The sequence below is a fragment of the Macrosteles quadrilineatus genome, unplaced genomic scaffold (genome assembly GCF_028750875.1).
Source record: "Macrosteles quadrilineatus isolate MER2022 unplaced genomic scaffold, UCM_ALF_1.0 Scaffold_9__3_contigs__length_116548681, whole genome shotgun sequence".
NCBI lineage: Eukaryota > Metazoa > Arthropoda > Insecta > Hemiptera > Cicadellidae > Macrosteles > Macrosteles quadrilineatus.
The window spans coordinates 8242857-8266421 of NW_026542602.1; the positions used below are offsets into that span (position 1 = coordinate 8242857).

General features: G+C 34.4%; 3 protein-coding genes across 4 annotated transcripts in view; 2 read left to right on the forward strand and 1 right to left on the reverse strand.

Annotated features, from left to right (window-relative positions):
• Positions 1–1166: 1166 nt before the first annotated feature.
• On the forward strand, positions 1167–3987 carry LOC129003898 (bladder cancer-associated protein-like). The gene has a single exon (XM_054432235.1). The coding sequence runs from the start codon at positions 1233–1235 to the stop codon at positions 1473–1475; it is 243 nt and encodes an 80-aa protein (XP_054288210.1). The 5' UTR covers positions 1167–1232; the 3' UTR covers positions 1476–3987.
• A 383-nt stretch (positions 3988–4370) lies between these two features.
• On the forward strand, positions 4371–11474 carry LOC129003897 (15-hydroxyprostaglandin dehydrogenase [NAD(+)]-like). 2 transcript variants are annotated; one of them, XM_054432233.1, is made up of 8 exons: positions 4371–4476; positions 5261–5371; positions 6401–6536; positions 7854–7995; positions 8456–8562; positions 9210–9392; positions 10801–10955; positions 11249–11474. In XM_054432233.1, exons 1-8 carry the CDS (start codon positions 4442–4444, stop codon positions 11388–11390), a joined length of 1011 nt encoding a protein of 336 aa, XP_054288208.1. In that variant the 5' UTR covers positions 4371–4441; the 3' UTR covers positions 11391–11474. The 2 variants fall into 2 exon arrangements, with proteins under 2 accessions (XP_054288208.1, XP_054288209.1); XM_054432234.1 differs by having other exon boundaries at positions 7854–7974.
• Positions 11475–12507: 1033 nt separating this feature from the next.
• The window catches only part of LOC129002864 (dual specificity protein phosphatase 22-like), a 67041-nt gene continuing 55983 nt past the window's right edge, over positions 12508–23565 (reverse strand). The window contains exons 4-6 of the mRNA XM_054430964.1: positions 20812–20983; positions 19793–19971; positions 12508–19202 (exon numbers count right to left, since the gene is read on the reverse strand). Of these exons, the coding sequence (XP_054286939.1) occupies positions 18827–19202; positions 19793–19971; positions 20812–20983 (727 nt within the window). The 3' untranslated portion in view covers positions 12508–18826. The remainder of the gene's footprint in view (positions 19203–19792; positions 19972–20811; positions 20984–23565) is intronic.

Consider the following 23565-nt stretch of genomic DNA (forward strand, 5'->3'; position numbering starts at 1 on the left):
TTACAAAGGCCATTTTTATACTCAATGATAAATTCCACTTAAGCCCTCTTTCAGCTGTTTTTAATATCAGATGGATAAATTATCATTTGTTTCACGTTTATTATACACTACAACATATATCAAATAACATCCAACATTTACCAATTATGATCAACGGTAAGGTTCCACTTAAACATTATATACTATATAAAGTGTTTTTTATAAAACCTACTGAGATAGGATTAAACCCGTGAACCTCTAAACCAGATGACGTAATCAGGTGAAATAAACAGCTGTGGTTAGATTACATCCGGCATTGAACCCGTGAACCTCTAATAACATGTTTTGTGATTGGTTAGATTCGAACCCGTGAACCTCCAACCAATATTTACACACCCTGTATATGTAAGTTACAGAGATACACATATACAAATTATAATGTCAACATAACATGCTCAACAGTAAAGTTCCGCTTAAGCATTATACACTATATAAAATGGTTTTTTTACAAATCCTACTAGGATAGGATTGAACCCATAGACCTCTAAAACAAATCACGTGATCAGCTAAAATAAACAGCTGTGTGTTAGGTTTGAACCCATAGACCTCTAAATGATAGGTTAGGATTGAACCCGTAAACCTCTAAACTAAGTCACATGATCAGCTGAAATAAACAGCTGTGGTTAGATTACATCCGGTATTAAACCTCTAATAGCATGTTTTGTGATTGGTAAGAGTTGAACCCATGAACCTCTCACTATAATACAATACCATTAGTGGTTGGTTAGATTCGAACCCGTGAACCTCTAACATAGGTTAGGATTGAACCAGTAAACCTCAGTTACCATTAGTTAGATTCGAACCCGTGAACCTCTAACATAGGTTAGATTCGAACCCGTGAACCATATTAAAATCAAACCTCCAATACACACCCTGTATATATAAGATACAAGGTGTCATTTACCGATATAAAACTCCATACCCATAACATTGCTGTAGCTCAACCAGCTAACGCATACAACTACCAACAAAAAGACCGGGGTTCGAAACCCGGTCAGGCCAACACTTTTTATCCATTATTTAATATTTAATACAAACACCTACTGACGTCACGTGGTCAGCTGTGGTCAACTAATCAGCTGAGAGTACACCTAGATCATCTCAAGGTCAAATTTCTGCTAGATCGCTGCCATGACTACTTATATTGGTTTGTTCTTAAGTTTTTTTACGTTAGTTTGATAGAATCAGTGATTATGTATTGTCTACAATGGCTCATTCCAGTGCTACTCATACCAAAGCCTGTCAACCCAGCACTTCTTCAAACCCATGTTGTGTTTATGGTTTTATATTTGACAGGATTCTTCTTGGAAAGGAAACCTTGCACAATTTGCAGTTTAGTGTTTTTAGCAGCAGTGTTTTTAATATGCTACAGTGGTGTGGGAAATTGTCTGTTTTGGAGTTCCAACTGCGACACAGTTCGATGTGAAAATGGTTGAGTCATCACTGTGTAGTGTGTACACAAGATATCACCTCTCATAACAAAATTAACAGTAAACTCATTCACATTTCATATTTATAAAACTGTTAAATTTATTAAAATGTGGCAAATAAGTTATTACTAGCCTATGTATTTTTCTCCGTGTTTAATAATAAATTAGCGGATGTCATGATTTTGATTTTTCACTGGGCAGTAAATTACAGTTTCATTAGTCAAGAACACAAAATGTAGTTGGTCAGTAATTTATTCCCCCAATTGAATAGTCTTGGGTCCGAATGATTGATTTTTTAGTTTAGACTGTCTTTATTTTGTTTAGTCTGCCAATTGTTTTTTGTTACCGTACCGGTACCTATGGAACATCAAACTAGGTACTCCTCTATATTCTGATATGGGTAAATTTCCATTTCTTTCAACCAACAATATTATTATGCATTTTATCAAGTAGGCCTATAGTAGTGTAGTGTTTCAAAGAAATGGTGCGTAAGCCTCCAGTTCTGCAGAGAACCTGCAATAAGTTATATTAAACTTATACGATGAATAAGTCAACATCCATAATTTTGTTTAAATTTTTAACCTTACAATTTTAAAATTAACAAAAAAACACCATAAAATAGATCGATAATTACTTGATTGCAATATTATTAGCCATATGCATGATTTGGTCGCCTCGCTTGAACCTTCCGTGAACTTGATTGAGAACTTACTCATGCCATGCCCCTGTTTAACGTTTTAATGTAACACTAACCCCAGTAAGTAGAATGTTCAAGAAGTCAAAGCTATTACCTAACTTATAGAAAGTTTGCTTTTAACTTCGTTGTGTTAGGAATGGCTTAGCGAACAGTCAAACATTTTAAGCTTCTCGTAGCCTTCTCAAGTAACTTAATATACCAACCACCAGTCTACTATACAGGCACCAGTCTTCCACATTCAGTGTGGGGGTCTAGGCTACATTAAATTAGTACTTACATTTGAATTTGGAAGTTAATAGGCTACTTTTTTTAAATGGCCCTCTTTAAATATTATGAGTGTTATGGTTAGCCATGCTTTGTCCTACTCCATTTCATGTTTGCTCTTTTTTAAAAAAAGATTGGAATATTGTTTAAATTTCCATCCTTTAATCTAGAAAGTAAATTTGGATGTGATATTTTTTAAGATGTGATAAGCATAAAACTGTAAATAATCATACGTAGGGTAGACCTAGTAAATAAATACTTAGGACTGAAGTTTTGTAATTTAGATTTAAAAAATCAGTAATACAATAATATTAAGCTCCTGTGTATTGAGGCCAGTCAAAAAACAATAACGTTTGATTTTTAGTTGAATTCAAAGTAGGCTACTAGTTATGTTAGTCACAACACATTGGGTTTTTTTTTTAAATAAACACTTATGATGGCTAACTTATTTCTATAAATTTTTTTTTTCTGAAGGAATTTTTAAAAGATTTACAAATTTGCTCTATCTGTGTAGGCTAATTTGATTATCTGGCCATGACATATTCTTGCCACTCTGCGATTTTTGAAGTTATGTTTGTATAAAGTCGAAATACAAGTTTTGACCATTACGTTCACTGATAAGTTAGGCCTAACTCACTAATTCATATAGGCCTAGGCTAATTAAAGTTTCTTCATGGAGAATAATAGATTTACTATTGGTAATTGATTTTTAGACCAAAAAGGGTTAACATTACCCTAAGTTAGGTATGTCGATTTGAACTTTTGGTGAATTCATTTCATTATGATTTTTTATGACTTTATTTTCCGATTTTTCTAGTAGGCCTATAGCCTAGCCTACGGCTTAGTTAAGGTATGCTTTGATTAGGAATATTAAAACTAATTTTTATAAAGATAAAGAAATGATGATCTTTAATGTGATTTATTGAATTGAAACGATTCTAACCTTTCGAACATAAACTGACGACCTTTGGTGATATGATTATCTCTGTTGTGCCTTGGATTTGAATACTGGCTACATCTGACAAGTTCAAGCTGAATTTATCAGAGGCATAGAATCATTTCTCCATAAACCATGAAATAACCAAAAAGCAAGTTAGACTGTAAGGAATATATTCTTATAAAGAAGCAATTCTACAAAATAAAGCTACTTTCATTAAGGTTTAGGCCTAATTAAAATATGTCATAGCTAGATATTCATTTGAATCGGATGCTTCCATTTACAAAATTAGTAAAAATGTACTAAACTTATATTGTGTATGAAGAAAAAAGAATGTTAACAAAACCAATTTACCATTTGTATTGTAATTATTCCTATTTTACAAATTACATTTTTGTCACTCTACAGTACTCATTTTTATATCCTGTACATGAACCATGTGAGATTACATTTCACATATATTGTTCCTTGTACTGTACTGTAAATATGTAGAAATGCTGTTTTCTATTTATTTTCAATGTTTTATAGGGCACTGTATAAATGCAATCAAACCAATATTTGTTACCCTTTTTAATATTGTTTGTGGAATATTCTATTGTTAATAAAATATTTGCATCAAAGTTTGTTGTAATTGTTTTATTTCCAACAATGTTAAAAGCACGTTAGAAATGTTTAAATTGGCAAATATTTTATTTTGTGGAAAATATAAAAATTATTCTGAGCTACTTAAAGCCTTATAGGGGATAAGGCATATTTTAATACAAATCAATAATAAACACATAGCCTAAAATAGATATAATGTTTAAATTTGAGAAAATCTTCAAGTAGTGTAAGCTGAATGAAATAACTTCTATGATGTACTACTAGGCTATCATATTAAAAGTAGTACAGTAATTTACTTATCCAATGCTGATTTTAAATGCAATTATTCTTCTCTTTTTAGTATCCAACTTAAAAACTACAATCAGCTGATTAAATATATTAAAACAAACTATAACAAAAAAGTAATGTCAAAAATTTTAACAACAAATAAACAAGTTGTTGAAATAGGGTGAATAATTGTGTTAAGTGATAATGTTCTCACTTCAGAAGTTGAATTTCATGCTAAGGTGAGAATTCATATTTAAATCATTCTGAGGAAACTTAGGAAACCTATTTTTAGATTGACCTGGGTCAGGTGAATCATTGTCCTAAAATTGTGATTTCTGCTAGCTCATATCAATTCTTTGAGTACCAAAGGTCAATATAAACCTTTACTTATCTATGTAGCTTACACATTGTACTAGACATGAGCTGCTACCTGAGAGTAAGATAGAACTTCAGTACTCTAGTTTTTGGTTTACTAGTATTAATAGATTATTCCTCTTCCCTACCAGGGGATTGGATGCTGGCATAGACAAATAGAATTAGACCAACAGCAGTGCTGCGGAACGGTTTGGCATAAGTTCTTGCGTCCACCGCTAGGAGTGCCGTGTAGTTATGTAGTGTGTGCAACTTAACTACACGGCGCTCCTATCGGTGGACGTCAGAACTTATGCTAACCGCAGCACTGCTGATGGTCTGTATTTAATTCTATTTGTCTATGATTGAGGGTTCGAATCCTGTAGGTCAGGTCTGGTGTTTAAATGTGACGAGTTCACCTGTGAAGAAGCCTGGTGGAGGCCCAACTAACAAAACACTTTTCCTTAGCAAATTCATTTGAAATAAATGACAATAGAGATTTAAATAAAATAAAAAGTTTTTAAAACCAAAAGTGTGTTTACAAACAGATTTATGTTTATTATTGTTTAAATTCATACACACACAAATTATTGATAAGCCTTTAGCCTAGTTTGTAACATATGCTGTTGTAATATGTACTTACCAAATTTTTTTTTGCTTCTTGTAATACAGGGTTTCTAAATCTGTCGCTCAAGATTTTTCAAGTTTATTAGTCAAGGGTAAATCTTACTCAAAACCACTTGTACGTCCCAAAAATGTTTTCATGCAAGAAATTACTCGCAGGTAAGTAAAACTAAACATTTTGTTTTTTTAAACTGTCAACGATATAACCCCTTTTCAGTAAATATGACCCTTTAAAAGTGTAAGTGTAAAATTAATAATTTAAAACTGCATCTGTTATTTTCTTCGGTTTCAGTAGATACAATAATATCAATAATTTTCCCTTTAGAGAAGTAGGTATATTATTGCCGTAGTTTTTGTGACCTAAATTATTGTAGTTTTTAGTTTTTTAAGATATTCTTATCCAGAACTGTTCGATAACCTTAATTGGTTGTGTGGGTTCAACTTGTATTGCGATATCCTTCTCTTCTGTAAGCAAAATTAACTGTCTACATAAGAGTTAAATATCATCCATACCAAGATAACTTGTCTTTGAACTGCTGACAAATATTTAAAAATTAGCTTAAAGTAACCGGTGGAATATGGTGTAAAATTGTACACTGAATGATTGGAAATCACTGACCCGACCACAGAGCATGTGTTTATATTATATTTTATCACATTACATAAGTTTAACACAATGATAAGATTGATAGGCGTAGTCATTATTGAAAACTAGGCTACAAAAATCTCTTTAAAATTGTATTTACCATAGTGAAGCATTGTATTCTAATAAATATAATTTAGTATAGGTACTTTTAAAAGAACCTGTACAAGGAGAATATGACACAACCAAATAGCTGAATACCTATTGACTTTTTTCTCTAAATAGATTTTTCACAGTTATTAACAATTTTTCAGGATTTGCATCTAGCGGGGAGTTGTAATAATAACAGTTTAATAAATACAAGTTCAAACGGGTTGATGATGAAAGATTAAGTACAGTACAAAGAATTGTTGTGAGGTATCTCTTTAGTCTTTATCCCCTCAGATCTTCGTTGGTCTAATTCTGTCAGTAACAGTATATTTACCAATGTTTTTGTAAAGTGTAAAGTTTTGTGTTAGACTCTTTCCTATTTAAGCTTGCTTTACTCACAAAAATTCTAATCTGTTGAAAGAGTTACATAATTATTTATTTGTTATGAAATAAAGGTTTGCCGACCCTGTTTGTAAGTTTCCGACCTTCCCACTCCAAATGGATCCCAGCTGTCGAGTCGCAATCATCACTGGAGGGGAGTCAGGCATTGGTCTAGCGGCTGCTAAGGACTTGCTAAAAAATGGAGCTCAAGTAATGTTTAGTGTATAGGTAGATTACCGTTACAGCTTGTGACACGTAAGCTGGCATTTGGGCCTAGCTTCGGCTGTTATAGGTGGGGGGTGGAGGTAAGGAAAAAACCGGACTGCAAACATTTTCGCTGACTTCCGGCGTTGACTCTCCGTGTATCATGTACTTGAGCGCCTTCACTTGGATCCCAAGGACATGACGGCTTAAGTGTCACGATCTGTAATGTAGTTACTTTACATTTCACTGTTAGTGTTCTGCTTGGGATAACCTCATAGAACTTAAATGAGCATAAACAAATTGACTCGTACCCTGTGCAGGGTGTTTCAACATGGTTATATATTGGAGTTTACATTTTGCTCTTATTACGTCAACTATGAATAAAATGAATGAACGAATCAAAAAAGTTTTATTGTCACTATCAAAAGTTATATTTTAATTTCACTTTAACCATCTGTCTAAACATTTATTAGTGGCCTCCATAATCACCCAATTTGACGCCATTGTGATTTGTCCCTTTGAGGGATGTTAAATAATTGCTGAATTTCCTGAATTGAGAAACAGGATTCATACAGCTGTTGTAACAATTAGTTATCCTAGAGACAAATTTCAATATTTGGGAAGAATTTACTTACCGTTTGAATGAATCGGTTGTTTGCAACTACAGTATTGACAGAACCAGCTGTTTTTTATCGTTAATGGACATAAGTAGAGAAACTGCTGGCCTTATTCAGTACAAAATCTCCAAAAGGCATCTAACTCCATTCATAAAAAAAGATGATGGTGTGGATAAATGCAAACAAACAAATTTTACACTCACTTTCACCCATATTCAGATTACAATATGCCAAATTGTCTTCCTGCCTCAATATAATGTTAATTATATCAGTGGATATAGTGTTAGCCCAGAAGGTCAGAATCTGATGGTATAGTTCAGCCGCTTAGAAAGCGACCTCCTCCAGCATTGGTTTAGCATTAGCGCACAGGTCGTTTTCTAAGCGGCCGAACTATAGCTGGTTCGATCATAAGAAAGTCTGTAACTTTTCGATGTTTCAAAACTGGACTCGTTATTCTTGATCATTGGCTTTGATTAAACAGTTCTTTAGTCAATAAGAAAACTACACAATTCAGCTCACTTCATTTTACACTCATCTTGAACTTGAATCCTTTTCCAGGTTAAAATATGCACCTATGTGTGTCACTGTATCAAAGTAAAAAAATAACAATACATAACTATGATGGTGGTGGTGTTGGTAGAAGGTGGTGAGGAAAAGTCATCCGATGATGATGACTATGATGACCATGACGTAATGATATGTGCAGGTGGTAGTGTTGGCGGGGGTTGGAGACGGAGAGCCTGTCGTCAAACAGCTCAATGAAGAACACGGTGCGGATCGAGTCTGCTTTATGCACATGGACGTCAATGATCCCCGTGACTTTGAAGGTAGTCAAGGCAGTTTACTAGGTATATGTTTGAATGTTTTTTTTTTTTAACATGGCTGCAGCCCTCTTCAATCTTACTTTGTCCACCAACCCAACCCTACAGGGCTTCCAGGATTTATCAAGTTGTACAAGAGATACAACTGAAAAAATAGTAATAGCTCTTGGTATGATATCGGTATGAGCTTTTGAATTTATTTGAATCTTCTCGTTCATTATTCATGTAAAACTCATATGTACGACCTTTGATCTTTGGTCAGAACTAGAAATTCCATCATCGATATGTCCTTATTTTAACTCTTTATTCCCACTCCAAAATATACCAAGTTAAGTCATATATCATGTAGGCTAGTGTTGATTCCATACCCACTACATTTTGTGGTTCTGGGTTGGACAGAAGCAATTCTTCCCTAGAATGGGATTCAATGGTGAAACGAGCAATAAATCACTTTGTTTAATGTTTACAATCATAACTCTGTTCACAGAACTTTTCTACAGAGTAGACTTAGTCTTTGGTGGAGTAGACATTGTGTTCAACAATGCTGGGATAATGAGAGATGACGTTTGGGAGTACGCGATCGACGTTAACTTGGTGAGAAAATACAAAATGTTTTGTTGTATCCTACCCAGTAGATTTTAGTGAAGAGCTGGTTAAACTTTCATGAATTACCATTGACTATTCTTACTGAAGCTAGTAGACATCTCATAGACAGAGTTTTTTGCTCAAAGAGAACATGGTAAGTTGGCAACTGACCATTCAGATTGGTTTAATGGAAACATTTGTTGATAATAAAGGAAAATTACAACTCAATACGATGGGTGCTCAACAAAACTAATCTATTTTAAATCTAAAACATATGACTCATCTTTGACGTGTGGTACGTAATTAGTTATCATTCTTTTTCTAGAAAGTCCATCTTACTCCCACTCCCCGAACTTAATTCTATTCACAGTCCAAATGAAATTTCATTAATTTTGATACCCAAACAGTTAAGTGTGTGTTTATTTTGCTGTCTTAGATAATCAATTGATTGGCTGTCGTAGTTTATTTGAGCCTAGAGGACTGTCTAGGTCTAGAACATCAACAATGTATGTAACCAAGACATCACAGCCAAACAGGAAACCACACAGTTTGAGTTAATTCTTAATAATTAAAATTCACTTACATTAATAAAATAATATCAGCTCTTGATTATACAAAGCTATGTTTAGAGTAAAAATGTGGGGGCATATTTCCAGAAATCTGTTATCAGAGGAACAATCCTTGGGGTGAATTACATGGGAAGAAACGGAAAAGGAAAGCGTAACGGCCAAGGACTTATCATCAACCATGCCGACATAGCTGCTCTTGAAGGTTTTCCATACACTCCGGGCTATGTAGCCTCCAAGGCAGGCGTCGTAGGTGCTACGCTCAGTTTTGGCGTAAGTTGGTATGAGTCAAGCTACTCATATTTCTTTTTAATTTTCCATCATTGCAAAATTTTGCTTAAGTATAAGGTGAACAGTTCAGATGGAAGTTGAGGGAATTAGATAACTTAATGTGAGTCGCACAAGGCATTTTGTTTGTTTGTGATTATCCTTACTGTGTGTGTCCACCAAACACTTGTTTTGAAAACTTTTTATTTTCATAACTTGCAGAAAAACATGAAAATAGGCATAAAAAATCTATAAATCCACAGAGATCAAAAGGTTGTGTAATGGTCAAATTTTATTAGGGGGGCTAGTTTTAATTATTTTAAGGCCGCGAAGGTTTGAGCGCGCTCGACAACAATGTCAAACATGTCCACGGCAAGTCAAGTCTCCTAGTTCGTGACTGGGGCGCTGACGTAGACGTGGTGGGGAGAAGCCGAGACGCCGGACAGTGGACTTTTCTTGAGACAGTCGATGGCGAGCGCTTGTTCGCCAAACACCCTCCCTCAAGAGCGTACAGTCGGCGGCGAGCGATAGGTTCGCGCACACCAACCCTCCTTAGGCTGTGCGAGTGAACCTAATAAAGTATCCGGACGAAGGCGTGCGAAACCTCGATGCGAATCTGGAAGTATCGTGTTACGTAAGTACACTGTATATAGCTAGCGTATACGTTGTATCCCTCCTCGTATCCACTTTGGCGAGGGAAATTACGTTATTTATTAGGCTATTCTAGGCCGTTTATCGTAGTTTTTAATAGAACATCGTAGTTTATCGACCGACGCTGCGAGTGTAGTGTCGCAGTAGCCTACGCCTTCTTTTAGGCATCTAAAGCGGTTTTGTTTTATTTCTGATCAAGAGTTTTATTTATTTACTTAAAGCCAAGAAGAATTGGTATATAAGCCTTCTACGTTCTATTTTATTTCATTATTTACTTATCGCGAGTTAGCTTCGTTTTCTTTTAATTACGAGAAGATAATTTTAGTTTTATTTTGAGAAGTGAGTGTTAAGCCTAGGAGCTGGCTCTCTATTTTATTTCCTAATCTTCGCCTATCGGCCCCTAGTAGTTAGCTTCGACTTGGCCTTTGTCTGTGCGTCGCTGTGCTGACACCAAGTTATAGTAGTAACTATAGATTGTGTATTCATTGATATTAATTCGGGTTCATTGCGTTGACGTGCCGATGTACACAGTGTGTACTTGTGTACTAGCAGATCGACGCAACAGTAAATTTACGAGGACCGAGGAGCAGTGAGCGAGCGACGAAGACCGTAAGCGAGACCCTGGACATCTCGAGCTGTCCAAGCAAATCGGAGGTAAGTTTAGGATAGGTGCCCCTACCCGACATAAACACCTCACAGTTATTTGTAGTAAATATATACCATCGTTTCTTCTACTTTAATGTTAGTTTGTTCTGTGTTTCAGGCGGAGTACCACTACAAAAACACAGGCGTGAGAGTTGTTGGGTTGTTGAGTGGCCCAACCGAGACCGACATGATTACCAACACGACAGAGAAACAACTCAGTCCGGACATGGGACGAGCGGCAGTCGCAGCCTTGCGTGAAGCCTCTCTGCAGAGGTAGGTCTGTAAAAAATACTAAGAGCAACGTTCTAAGAGGTTAAGAGGTTCTAAATTAAGAGCAAGTGAATAGCTAATTAAACATCGCAATATAGCTGGGTAGCGGAGTGCTTAAATTGCTCTCCTAGTATCAAAAGTTGCTGGTTTGATCCTGAGAAGAGTGATTGTGCACAATAAGAACCAGCTGATATTAGTCAGTAGCAAAGTTGTAATCTCATCCAATCATTCAACACCCATCGTTCAATCATCCACACCTTCCGTAAAAATCTAATCCAATCTAACACTGGTTTCAGTTCGACCGTCGTAGGAAAAGCTGTAACTCATATTGTCAAGTACGCTCCAACGGGAAGCTTCTGGGCCGTGCAGAAAGGAGAATTATTCTTGACGGAGTTTCCGAACTGGAAGTCTTTCAGCCGCAAAGTAACTCAACTATGATTGATTGTAAAAAACGTCTTGTGTGTATGTGTTGTGTGTTGGAGTAAGTTTTCTCACTTTGTTATAATTATTTTTTTAATTTAATACACGTTAAATTATGAAATTGTGTATTTGTTACCAAAATTGTCAATTTACTAACCATGAATTATCGAATGCAATTAGAACAGGTGATCGATTTATTGAGTCAGGGTGAGAGCCCACTTTATCTCTAAGCCTCCATATGTGGGCCTTTTGGGCTTATTCAGGGTAGGTTTTACTAGCAGCTGAATTTGGCTGTAGGATACAGCAGCAAAATTGTGAAGTGTCATTCAAGTATTTAGTTGCCATTAATTTTCAGGGTATAGCCCCTGCCAGATTCAGCAGCTATGGAAAATTTCCTTACCTGATCCGCGTGTGAAGGGTTGAAAAACACAGCCGTATTCGGCAGCTAAAAAATCCCGCCCTCAGCTCCTATCAAACTTAATTTGCTTAGTAAACTTCAATATCCTGTCTACAAGCTATTACTGAGTCAGATTCAACCCCTTGTCATAGATCATGACACGTGTTCAGTAACTTTAATCTCATGGACTGTCTATGTTGTCTTTTCATGGGTATTGGTCGCGTTACTTCTACCTTAAAACATTTTCTCAAAACTCTCCTATTCCCTTTACCTTCGCCTGAGCCTTCTCAAACTAGTTTAGAGTAAACTATTGACTTGTACCTTTAAATTTAGTACTCTTCCCTCGCCTGAGTCTTCTCTAACTAGTCTAAAGTAAACCGTTGACTTGTACCTTTAAATTTAATATTCTTCGCGTTTTATCATTGCTTATAAATTAAATATGTTAACTTCTAAACGCTCCATCCTTCTATATATGAGGATACTCATCGTATCTTGAATCTGTGGAATAATGTATGTTGGCTGTTTAAGTCAGTAATCCATAAGTTTCATGTAATCGCTCACAAAGATTTGATAAAAATGTTCCACATCGGTTATTTTTCTGTTACTGTAACATACCACAGCAAAATAGTGTTTTCCTTAATACGCAAAACATGGGAGGAATTTAAATAAACTATTTTGAAAATTACAAGAATGGTTTACAAAATATTACATCAAGTGGTGGGAAAATAAAAACAATGCTTGAACGTAAAGTTTATTTTCATAAACTATAAAACTCTTGATAGCTCTCTAACAAACTGGCCTAATAATATGTCAACAGTGTGTGGTAAAAATACAAGCCAAATCTTCTGAGGAACTACAATGGTAGTAAGGTTTTTACATCAGAACGGATACTTGCAAGACCAAATTAAAGGGGTTTTTTCAAAATATTATTTTTTTTATGTCAATGTTAAAAATAACTTGGTTTAAACATAGTTCTATCTGTAAAGCTGTGTTTACACAAGGCCAATTGGCAGGCAGGTTAACTGCCTCAGGTAACTTGAAATACACTGTTGCAGGTAACCTGCCCTGTAATCTGCCTGCCTATGGCCTCGTCCAAACGCAGCTTAACAGATTTGGAGTGCACACAAATAAAACTTATTTACAATAATTGTATATGGTTTGTAAGTAACCTCTAACTAATAGTTACTGGTCTAAGTAACTATAGCCATGTAGACTGTCAAAGGAAGGTTCCGGCGCCCTCCGCTAGGAGTGCCGTGTAGTTACGGCGCACACCGCTGCAGGTGAGGAGCGCAGGAGCCGTATGCGACCAGCAGGGACGCTGCACGCTGCAGCGGTGTGCGCCGTAACTACATGGCAAACCTAGCAGTGGACGCCAGAACTTATGCTAACTGCAGCACAGCTGACGGTCTATATCTATTCTATTTGTCTATGCTCTAGCCCAAGTTACCTCAGCTGTTAATGTTTGTTACAAAATTACTAATTCAATACATTTATTTTTTGTATTACATTTAGTTATTTTTTTTAAGTGAAAAATAGTTCTTAAACCATAAAGATTTTAATTTTTTTAAATGTTCGTAAAACTCAGTCAATCTATGGTAAATTTGTGCATACACTATTCAATCAATGTAATTCATACAAAATTTTTCAAATTAAAGCGAACAATTTCAATCTTTTTGGTCTCACAAGTATTAGTTCACACTAAAACACATTATTTACACTCCAAAAATATAACGATGTAAACCACATTTTATAACTTTTCCATCTAGAAAAATTGTAAAATTTTGTATACATCCCATAAAACTTCTAACCCAGATCCAGCCCAGGCTCGCCAACCTAACACGAGTTTCTAGTAACAGCTGTGTAAAAATATAAAACCACGACACAAAATAGTCCACTAACAGTAACTCTAGCTATGCTAATATGCACCCTTATTAGTGTGTGGCTATTGGCAACGTGCTGATCCTGCTCAAAGCTTAGAACTAAGTTATCCATACGCTGGATTAACCAGGATTAAGCGAGGTTATTTATTTCCACGTATTTTGCACCAATGGTATTTGGTGTAGGGTTGTGTGTAGAAAATTGTGGATTTGAGTGATTTGACAGATCTCGCCTTTTAAAGTGAAAGTGGGCAAAGATTGTGTGAAGTAAGATATATTAATTTTAGGTGGAAAAAGTAACTACAAAAAAGGAGATTAAACTGATGAAACATGCTGAATTGGTAGACTGATAAGTTAAACACAATTTCTTGTCAATTTAAGTGTGATGTAACTAGCTTAGATCCGTTACTGAAAAATAAATAAAACTAATAACTGCTAGAAAATAAATTGGTCATATAAGCTCAGAGATGGCAACAATTAATGCCAATTATTATCATTGACTAAATGTACTGCACTCCGTTAGGAATATAACATGTTTATTCATTGACTTGAGATCATTGCATTTTACAAGTGAAGTGTCCGCTAAAGACAAAAGCCACCTAACAACGGGAGAAAGTGACGATGAGTGGTTTGTTTTTTGGGTGGTGTTCTCGACTTACATTGCAGGATTTTGCAGCGCCTTATTACATATATACATCGAATAAAGCCTCATTCATCTGTAGAAAACTAACTACTAGTAGAGGTATTGATTTGATTTCAGTAATCATTATGCCTAGAGTTTACGAGAAATTATTCTGAATTACGATTTAAATAACCTTATGTGGAGGTTTAATGGAAAAAGCACTTTAGGAAGAACTTTACCATTGTGCTCTGTTGGCCAGAAGTATTGGTCACAGTGTTGAAATAAAGATCATAGAATTGTTTCGATCAGCTGCTTTTAATACTTATGTGGCAAGTACCACTGGTTACCTTTGTTCTGCGTAATAGCTTGGCAGCCATAATAGTGGCTTTTTCACACTACATTGGAATTATTTTATATTTTAAGTTGCTGGTTAGGAATTACCACTAAGCAGAAATTAAAATAATAATTTTTTGTAAAAAACATGTTTCAACTTATGTCGATGGGCCTTTAAGCATTTGAGGTTTCAATGTTGTACAGTATCACCGACCAAGCAACATAACAAACTGACGTGAAATCTTATCCTCACTCTTGCAAAAGAACAGACTAGCCATCCTAGTGATTAAGATAACCTATAGTCTTACTGATTGCAAAGGTTATGGAAAATGTAATGAAACAAATATCTCACCTAAGAAAAGAGTTTAAGGCAGTTGATAACACCCAAAAAGTGTAGAACACAATTAACTCCCCATACAAAAATTAATGCTTCTGAAGAAGTCCCTTTAGAGGGATGAAATATAAATTGTGCTTTAAACGTTTTGTGTAAATGCTAGGAAATCTTTACTTAGATGAGTTAGTTTCTTCCTTAATTTACTAATCTTTATGTCTTTTTTTCCTGATTCTCTATTTTAATTGATGGCCTTTTAAAAAGTTAGTACGAATGTTAAAACGACAATCATCAAAATTTGTATTTTATACGATTTTGCTTTGTAATTTACTCAACAGTCCTTTAAAATTCAGTTACCTTTTTTCAAATCAATATCAACAATGTGATAGCTCCGAATTCAGAGAACAAAAAGTAACAAACCTGCCTCGCTTTGTAAGCCGATTTAATATCAATCAACGACGTTATTGCAACAAATTTTCTTTGGCAATTATATCAGCACAATTACTGAAACCAATTCAATATTTGATGCTCACAAACACTTAAGCATCTCTTACGACTAACTACAAGCTAAGGAACAATGTACAATATACAATATACTATCTAAACAAATTTAACATATTTTGTGCAATAACATTACTGAAGACTTTCTTTCATCCTTGCAAAATTTAGTGTCTATACATTACATAAGGTCACATTCTCTACTAATATTAGTATTGTCCTCATAAATTTCACTGTATCCGTTTTCCAGATGGTATCTTTTAAAAATTTAACATTAAAACGTGTTATAAATAATGCTTTTAAGCATGTAGATATTTTAAAAAACAACAATAACAATCATAATCAGGCAAATCCAACAAGAACTTATGAATTACTTAACAGCTCAATATCACAACTTGAGGCTCAGGCAAATTAGAAAATAATTGTAACAATGTTGTATTGTGTTTTATTTTAGCCTTTAATTTTCTGCTTCCAATCAACGATTTCATTAGTATTTTTGTAAGCTGCAAAATTGCCCCTTGGAAAAGGAAGCTTGAATCTACTATGAATCAAATTATTCTCCAGATAATTTTTTTAGCCCTAAAAGGTATCGAGCATATTAAAATGGAATCATTTAAAACTTTTAACTTTAAAACCTATTTTTTAAAATTTTAAATGTTTTTTATTTACAAAAGTTGACTATTGTTTACCTACGATTGTTTACCTCTAAATTGCCTAAGCCCCACCCTGCTCACATCAAATCACATTCAAGGCACATCAAATACATATCTATCTTCCCTTAATTTATTGCTTTCTTTATGTTTTCAATTTTAAACTACATAATAATCCAGGTTCTTATGTAAACAATATTTACTAAGAATTATTATACAGCACATAGTATTCTTTGAATAAACTTTTATTAGTTTATTTCTAAAGTGTAATTACTTTTTAAAGTTCATGTATGATCTCAAACGTTTATATTTTGTCACAGTCCACTTAGTTATAAATTTCAACCGATTTGACGGTTTAACTATTATTCAAAAGGACAAATTTTCTTTCACTGTTATATTACTGTTCTTTTACTGTCATAACAATGATATTTACAAAGAGAACAAAAATGCTGAAGAGTCTTTGCATTTATGTCATACCTCATGGATTTTATTTTATCCTGTGCAGGAAACACACATGCACACACTTATACATCTTATTTAAGAAAATTTATAGTGATTGTACTATTATGATTTTTTATTTCTTTTATTGCTAACCATACATTTGCTTTTAAATACAGTTCAAACTTATTTTACCATTGAAAGACAAGACAGTTAAATATGCCTAGTGTGATATTTCAATTGAAAATAGCCTAGCCCATTTTACATTATAGGGATGCATTATACATAATATTAAAATTTATTCTTTAAAAGTGGTTAGGTAAAATTATTTTACGTTTGTTTAAAAAACGTTAAAACGCTCGGTTTCTGATTTTAAACTCAGTTTCCCTATTTTTAACAAACATTTTCACCCAATGACCAGCAAATTGGAAGAATATTGGTAGTTCAAGTATAATTTTTAGTGGAATATATCATCATTGAGTTTTTAAACATATATTTTTTCTGTTTCCTACCTTTATCAGAATGAGTTTGTTTTGTGTGATTTATGTCTAACTTCAGTAGAAAAATTATCTCCAAAAATTAGATACAAGTTTGTAACAGACTAGATAAAAATCAATTTGATTCGGACAGATTGAATTTTGGTATTGTCTTGTTTCGTTAACACTAAAACTTGATGGACGGAAAAGTACCAAATAGATTTAGTGTATTGTCCAGTATAAAAAATTAATTTTTCTTTTCAATTCCTTCATTCCGTAATCTCTTAACTCTGATGGTTATTCTGAATATGTTTATTTAATATTCCGTTATAACATTAATTATTAGTCAACTGACAATTTTTAACAACAGATTTAACAACGTTTACCATACTGTGTATTAATACTAAATAAATTGTAGTTGTATACTAAAGGCGTTGGCTACATACAAACAGAATTTGGCAGTTGGTGTTTAACAAAAATAGTCTTTAACATTTTTAATAACAAATGCTTGATGGTTTTTCAATCAATTATGTTTGATTGTAGAATGGTATAGCCAATGTAAATATTGTACTGTATTTATACATATTTACAATATCCTAAATATGTAGAGCTGATAGTGATCAGCTCTTTAGAAATTTGTTTCCAACCTAAAGAGCAAAAATAAAGAATATTAAGATTGAAATTTCAGGACTTGACTAAAATAAAGAATTTTTCATATACGTTACAGTATTTTAGTCCCAAAAAATAACATGTTTACCAAAGCATTGATATATACTCTAAAACGTTACCTAGACCAATGCATATTAAACTGTTATAAAAATAGATATCCGATTATTTCAAATTCAATTTTCAACACTATGATTGTATAAAAACATAACTAAAACAACTTCAATTTTATGTGCAACTACTTCTAACAAATCCTATAGGTAAATTCATAATACAATATTTTATCTCACAGTGTTTTCAGTATAATTACTAGTAAATGCTTCAATTGGATACATGTGACCAAGTTTAATTTTCATAAATTTAACATTCCGAAAATCTTCGTCACTCCTTACTCTTAACATATTTAACCTTATAAATATGTTGAGCACTACTGTAATATAATTCACCTAAAATGTCTTGTACTCTTAAAATGAATCCAAGATATGTTTTAATCACCTAATGTGGATTATCACTGCAAGAAATCTAAATAAAGTTGTACTTGTAGCATTCACAAAACCTAATGGAAGATGCTGAACTCTCTGCTAGCAGTCACAAGCCATTTTATAATGGAATTATATTACTATTATATTTTCTATGCATGGTTGTAATACTTTTAAATTTTTTTAGAATAAAAAGACAACAGACTTTTTACTTATTTAAAGGTTATTTTCAGTTATATCAGTAATTTCGTTCCGATGGCTTTCAAACTTAAAATAGGATGTGTTTGCAATGGAGCCTGAGTCATTTTATGATAAAACAGTAAAATTAAAATTTAGAATAGGTTTCCCACAAATTTGGTCTTATGTCCCTTTGTGTTTGGTAAGTACAAAATGTTGATATTCATCTGATTTCACTTGTACTATTCCACAACTGTAATTAATCACCTAAAAATGTTACTACACTGTTTTTCTATTAAAACTGATTTCAAATGTAAAAAAAGATAGTAAATTCTTGGTCTTCAAATCAACTAAAGAGGATTCTTTGAATTAGAATAACTACTTTAAAATAGTTTTAGCTATGGTTTTAGCTATTTTACTGCTTTGACCACCAGAGAGGATTCAGCATCGACCAATCTAACCTAAGCAGATTGTCAAAACAAAGTGTACAAATGCGAGTACCGACATAGTTCATGAGTCAAGTTCATGTAGAGGGACTATGGGAGCGCGACGAGGAAAGTTCTGAGGACTCGAAGGAGCGCTCTGAGGTACGAAGTCACGTCTGGACGTGACAGAAGTGACGCTAGACGAGATAGGCGGGTCACGTTCCCGTGAGGATGATCCAGCGACTGCGGTGAGGTCGTAACGAGACCCTGAGCGAGACGAAGGAGCGGATGAGTTAGCCGCGTAGGAAGACAACCCACCCGGGCCGCTGCGGGGTCGCCGCCCAGTGGAGGGGCCGCTCATGTTGTTCAGGCTCATGGACGACCGTGAGTGGGCGGTCGGCGTGGGCGGCAGCATGCGAGGAGACTGGGGCGGCGTTGTCGAAGACTTCCTTCGCAATATTCTGTAAAAGAAAAGATTGTGGTTTCAACTCAATCAAAGTATTCTAATTTCATAGATGATTGTAAATCGATTGTGCATTTGTTTCAAACTTTCTGTAAGCTCAGAGATACCTTTTGCTGTGCATTTATTTTTGTGCCAACTTATTGTTTATCATTATTAGACGTAATGTAATTAAAGTGCTTTTCAGTAAACAAGGTTTTTTTAAACAGGCTATGAATTAAAAATATATTTTACTCTTGGGGATGAGTAAGATTACAATCTGTAAAAGTAACCACTTAGTTATTTTCACCAACTACTATCATCATACAACGTTTACAAGTCTCTAAGATCTTAGGAAATATTGGAATGTGGTGTTACTTTGCAAAAAATCCTAAATCATACAAAAATAATAGTTTTATATCTATAGGTACAGTTTAGTTCATACTTTTAAAATTAAATGTTTTTGAAATTTCAAATTACATAAGAAGTTTTTGTTTCTACCCTCGTACAAACATAATGTCTTTTTCAGACAAAAAAACTAGAAATAATATCTCGTCTAGATAATTTGTATCACAAAATACCAACTAAAATCCATTCAGACGGATAACTTACCTCTTGCTAGGAGAGCGACATAAGCCTGTTGGACAAACCTCGCCGAACGCACACTTTCCTTCGCATAGATCCTTACTCAGCAAGAGTCCTTGATAAGAGTTGAGCAATATTCTGCACTCCTTCTCGTCTCTCTCAGCGAGCGCCCGCGAAGGAAACCTCTCCTTCAGTCTTCTTCTCTCCTGTGACAGGAAAATAATGATCCAGTCTTTATATGTAACCAGGAATTTAATATCTGCGGTTCAAAGTCTTTTTACATTATTTTCTGCAAATACAAAGTTCAGTTTGATCACCAATGGCAACCAAGGCCACTGTGGATAAAAACCGTCTAAAAACCGTTATTTTGTCTTTTAAATGATTTATTGTTTAATGGGACCAGTAAGCCCAAGCTCAGGGGTGTAAGAGGTTTCATATCTGTTGGGGGTGCAAGGAACAAAATTCCCACGCAAGGAAGAGGGGAGGGAAATATCCATAGCTATGCAAATATCCAGATTCAATTAAGATTCTTTATTTCCAATAATGTACAATAAATAAAAAAGTGACATATTTTATAAAAGGAAAAATATTCCTCACAAGACTACACGTCTGTGTGTGAGGAAGAGCAAGAACAGCAAGTCACATACAAACTACAGGCCTTATTGTAACACTACAGCAAAATTGCAACATATCTTTTTTGTGTCAACACTTAAAATATGCCTAAGATGAGAAATTTCAAGCCCTTCTAAGGGAAAGTGTTTCAAACCCATTAAATTTTGTGGATATGCTGGGGGTTAAGCCTGTCACTCTCGCAATTTTTACATGACTATTTATATGGTGATTTGTTTGTTGGTAAAATAAATAACATGTTTTCAGAGGAAGGTGAGGAAGTTCTGTTCATCATACTGAAGGGGTTTTAATCTATCAAACTGGTTTATTTGAAAAACTAAACAAAACCTAGCCCCAAATTAAAAAAAAACTCCTTACTACAAAGGTGATGATGGCACAGATTTTTGTCAACAAGGGTTGCTTCTAAATGCACATACCTCAGAAAGTCGGTATATCTCAAACTCTTGCAGCTGTTTCTGAAAACCGAAATTTGGATTTGCCACAGACCGCCCGACCCGGACAACTTTGAGGGCTTCCTTCCAGTTGAGAGACGTCACGCTCATGATGTACGCTACTGCCACGGTCACGCTGCGAGACATGCCTGCCAAACTGCAACAGAATCATGTGGTTACAATGTTTACATCCTGAGAAATTCGCGGATTTCTGATAGTTGGAATCTTAAACCCAGCTGTTCAGATTAGGCTTTAAAAACAAGCCCTGGCTAATAAACAGCTGATCTTAATCAGTAGCGAAGCTACACATGTCATCTATTCTATACCCATACTTCATCCAGCTTAAAATAAGCACCAATGCGTTTATTTGTCTTAAAGAATTGAAATCCAAGGATGACAGGTCCGAGAGGAGTCATGTGACTCAAACCTGTTAACAGATGGAACTAGATACTTCATTCCCTGTTAAGGGTCGATTCACACATAATTTCCGGCACGTCACAGTTCAGTCTCATCAGTCATGTCACAGTCGAAAATTTATTCTTTATTTTTGTTTTGTTTTTTTAGCTATCTACACTCATCTGCCACAGTTCCAACAAAGGTCCATCCAATCAAAAAACAACCCACCATTTGAGTTGAGTCATTTTTGAGTTGCCGGCGTCCATCAGTCAATTTCAGATTCCGTGTTTGACATAAACAGTATTTTTTTTTTTTATTTAAGTAATTGTGTTTATATTTTAAGTGCTGTTTGTGACAATGTTTTATCTATGCAATCACCAAGCTGGACAGTAAAAGATTGATAGAATATTGTCTTTTGATAAAAAAAATTCTTGACTTTAACCTCATACTGTAAATAAAGTGACCAACTGACGGACAGAGTTGACTTGGTTGCGGATGCAACTGAGACAGAACTGTGACCGGTGTCTGGACTAGACTGTGATAGAACATCACGATGACTGGACTGGTGTATTTGGGTGTGACTCGACCTTAATAGTTAAGTTAAAAAACTTTCAAAGTTGAATTATGAGTCACAGAAAGAGTGTACATTTAAATTACTGATTTCTGTTGAATTTAATAAAATGTTAACCATATATGTCAAGCTTTATTGTGAGCTGTAGCATATTTTGTCTCTTCAACAAACACAGTACCAAAAACTATAGTCTGTTCACAAAATGAAGGCGGTTTGGGTTTGAGAAGTTCCCCCACCACTTTTACAAATCACATTTTATCAACATTTTGACAAATTGAAATGTAAAGCAATTCAGCAATCAGTCAAAATGTTGATAATATATTGAATTGTTGTATATGTTGTATATATGTTGTTGTAATATATTGCATCTAAATGACAGTAACGCCAGTTCACATGATAGAAAACAAGAAATCAATCATTTTAGGAGCCGATGTATGAAATTAAATTAACGAAATTCACGTTTTCTGCAGTATGAAAACATAGTACATCACATCGGCCCAAAGGAACCCACCGGGAGTTTAAATTGAGTTCGTGTCCAAAAAAAGGCTACATTCACCCTAGAGATGAAACATATTTAAAGGTGTGGCCAATTCCTTTAATCTAGTGTACCCCGGTGACAACATTTGACATATTAGGCGGGTCGTGTCCAATATTGGGGATGATCAACTACAGCTGGCTCACGGCCAACCCCTTTGTTTGTAGAGTTCCATTAGTTTTGTTTTCGCTCCGAGCGAGCGCCAAAACGTTGTTTGTTTATTGACGGAAATCCTGAAACCGCCAATAAAACTAGATCAGGTAGCATGTTTCCATAAGGGTCTCAAGTTTCATTATGACTGATGGGAAAACTCAATTTAGTACATAAAGGAAACTATGGTATAAAAACGTAGTTGATTGTGCTGATTAACATTAAATGTATGACTGGTATCCTTTCTTTATTCGTGTTTTGGAATGGGGTAAAATCATTTACTTTGAATATAGAATAATCTCAATCTATGGTAGAACACAGTAGAAGAGAATAACGTATGTTAATTGTTAATCTACTGTACCAAGAGGAAACATATTTCAGAAACAAACTCCTCATCAAAGGTTTTAAATTAACAATTAACCATGAAAAGTGAATTCGAAGTTAACAATCATTGAGTCGCTATTTACTGAATTATAACCTATTAAATGTGCGTACCTTAAATTACTTTATTTTTCATTTATCGTTGATATTAAATTATACAAAAAGATTGAATATTACAGTATAAATAGCAATTTAAAAAGTAACTCGAGCACCGTTTATATATGGAGACCGACTTTGATGAAGATGACTATCTTCCACGCCCACACATGAAATAAAATATTAGCACTGCAAAAACGTACGTTTTTTTTATATAAGCACTGTAAGCAATGTTATTATATCCATACAATCTGCCACACCAAAGTCAAACAAAAATTAAAATAAAGAAGTCAAAATAAAACATTTCAGTGCATTTTAAAACTCCATATGTTTACGGTTTCTTTGCAATTTTGTACAGACATGTAATTCTTACAATATTTAAAATGCTGTTAAAACGATTATATTACGTGTAACTTCTAGGATAAAAATTCAGAAGGCAAACCTGTGTTGTGGCTTTTCCCACTGGGCGAGTGGGATTTATGAATATTTAAACAGCTGTTTTAACGGAGGCAAAAGCTTTTGCACTCAAACTTTATATTAAAACTCAAAAATTAAGAAAAAATGTGGGATGGAAACGAGTAATAAAAAATTAAGAATAGAGTATGCTAAG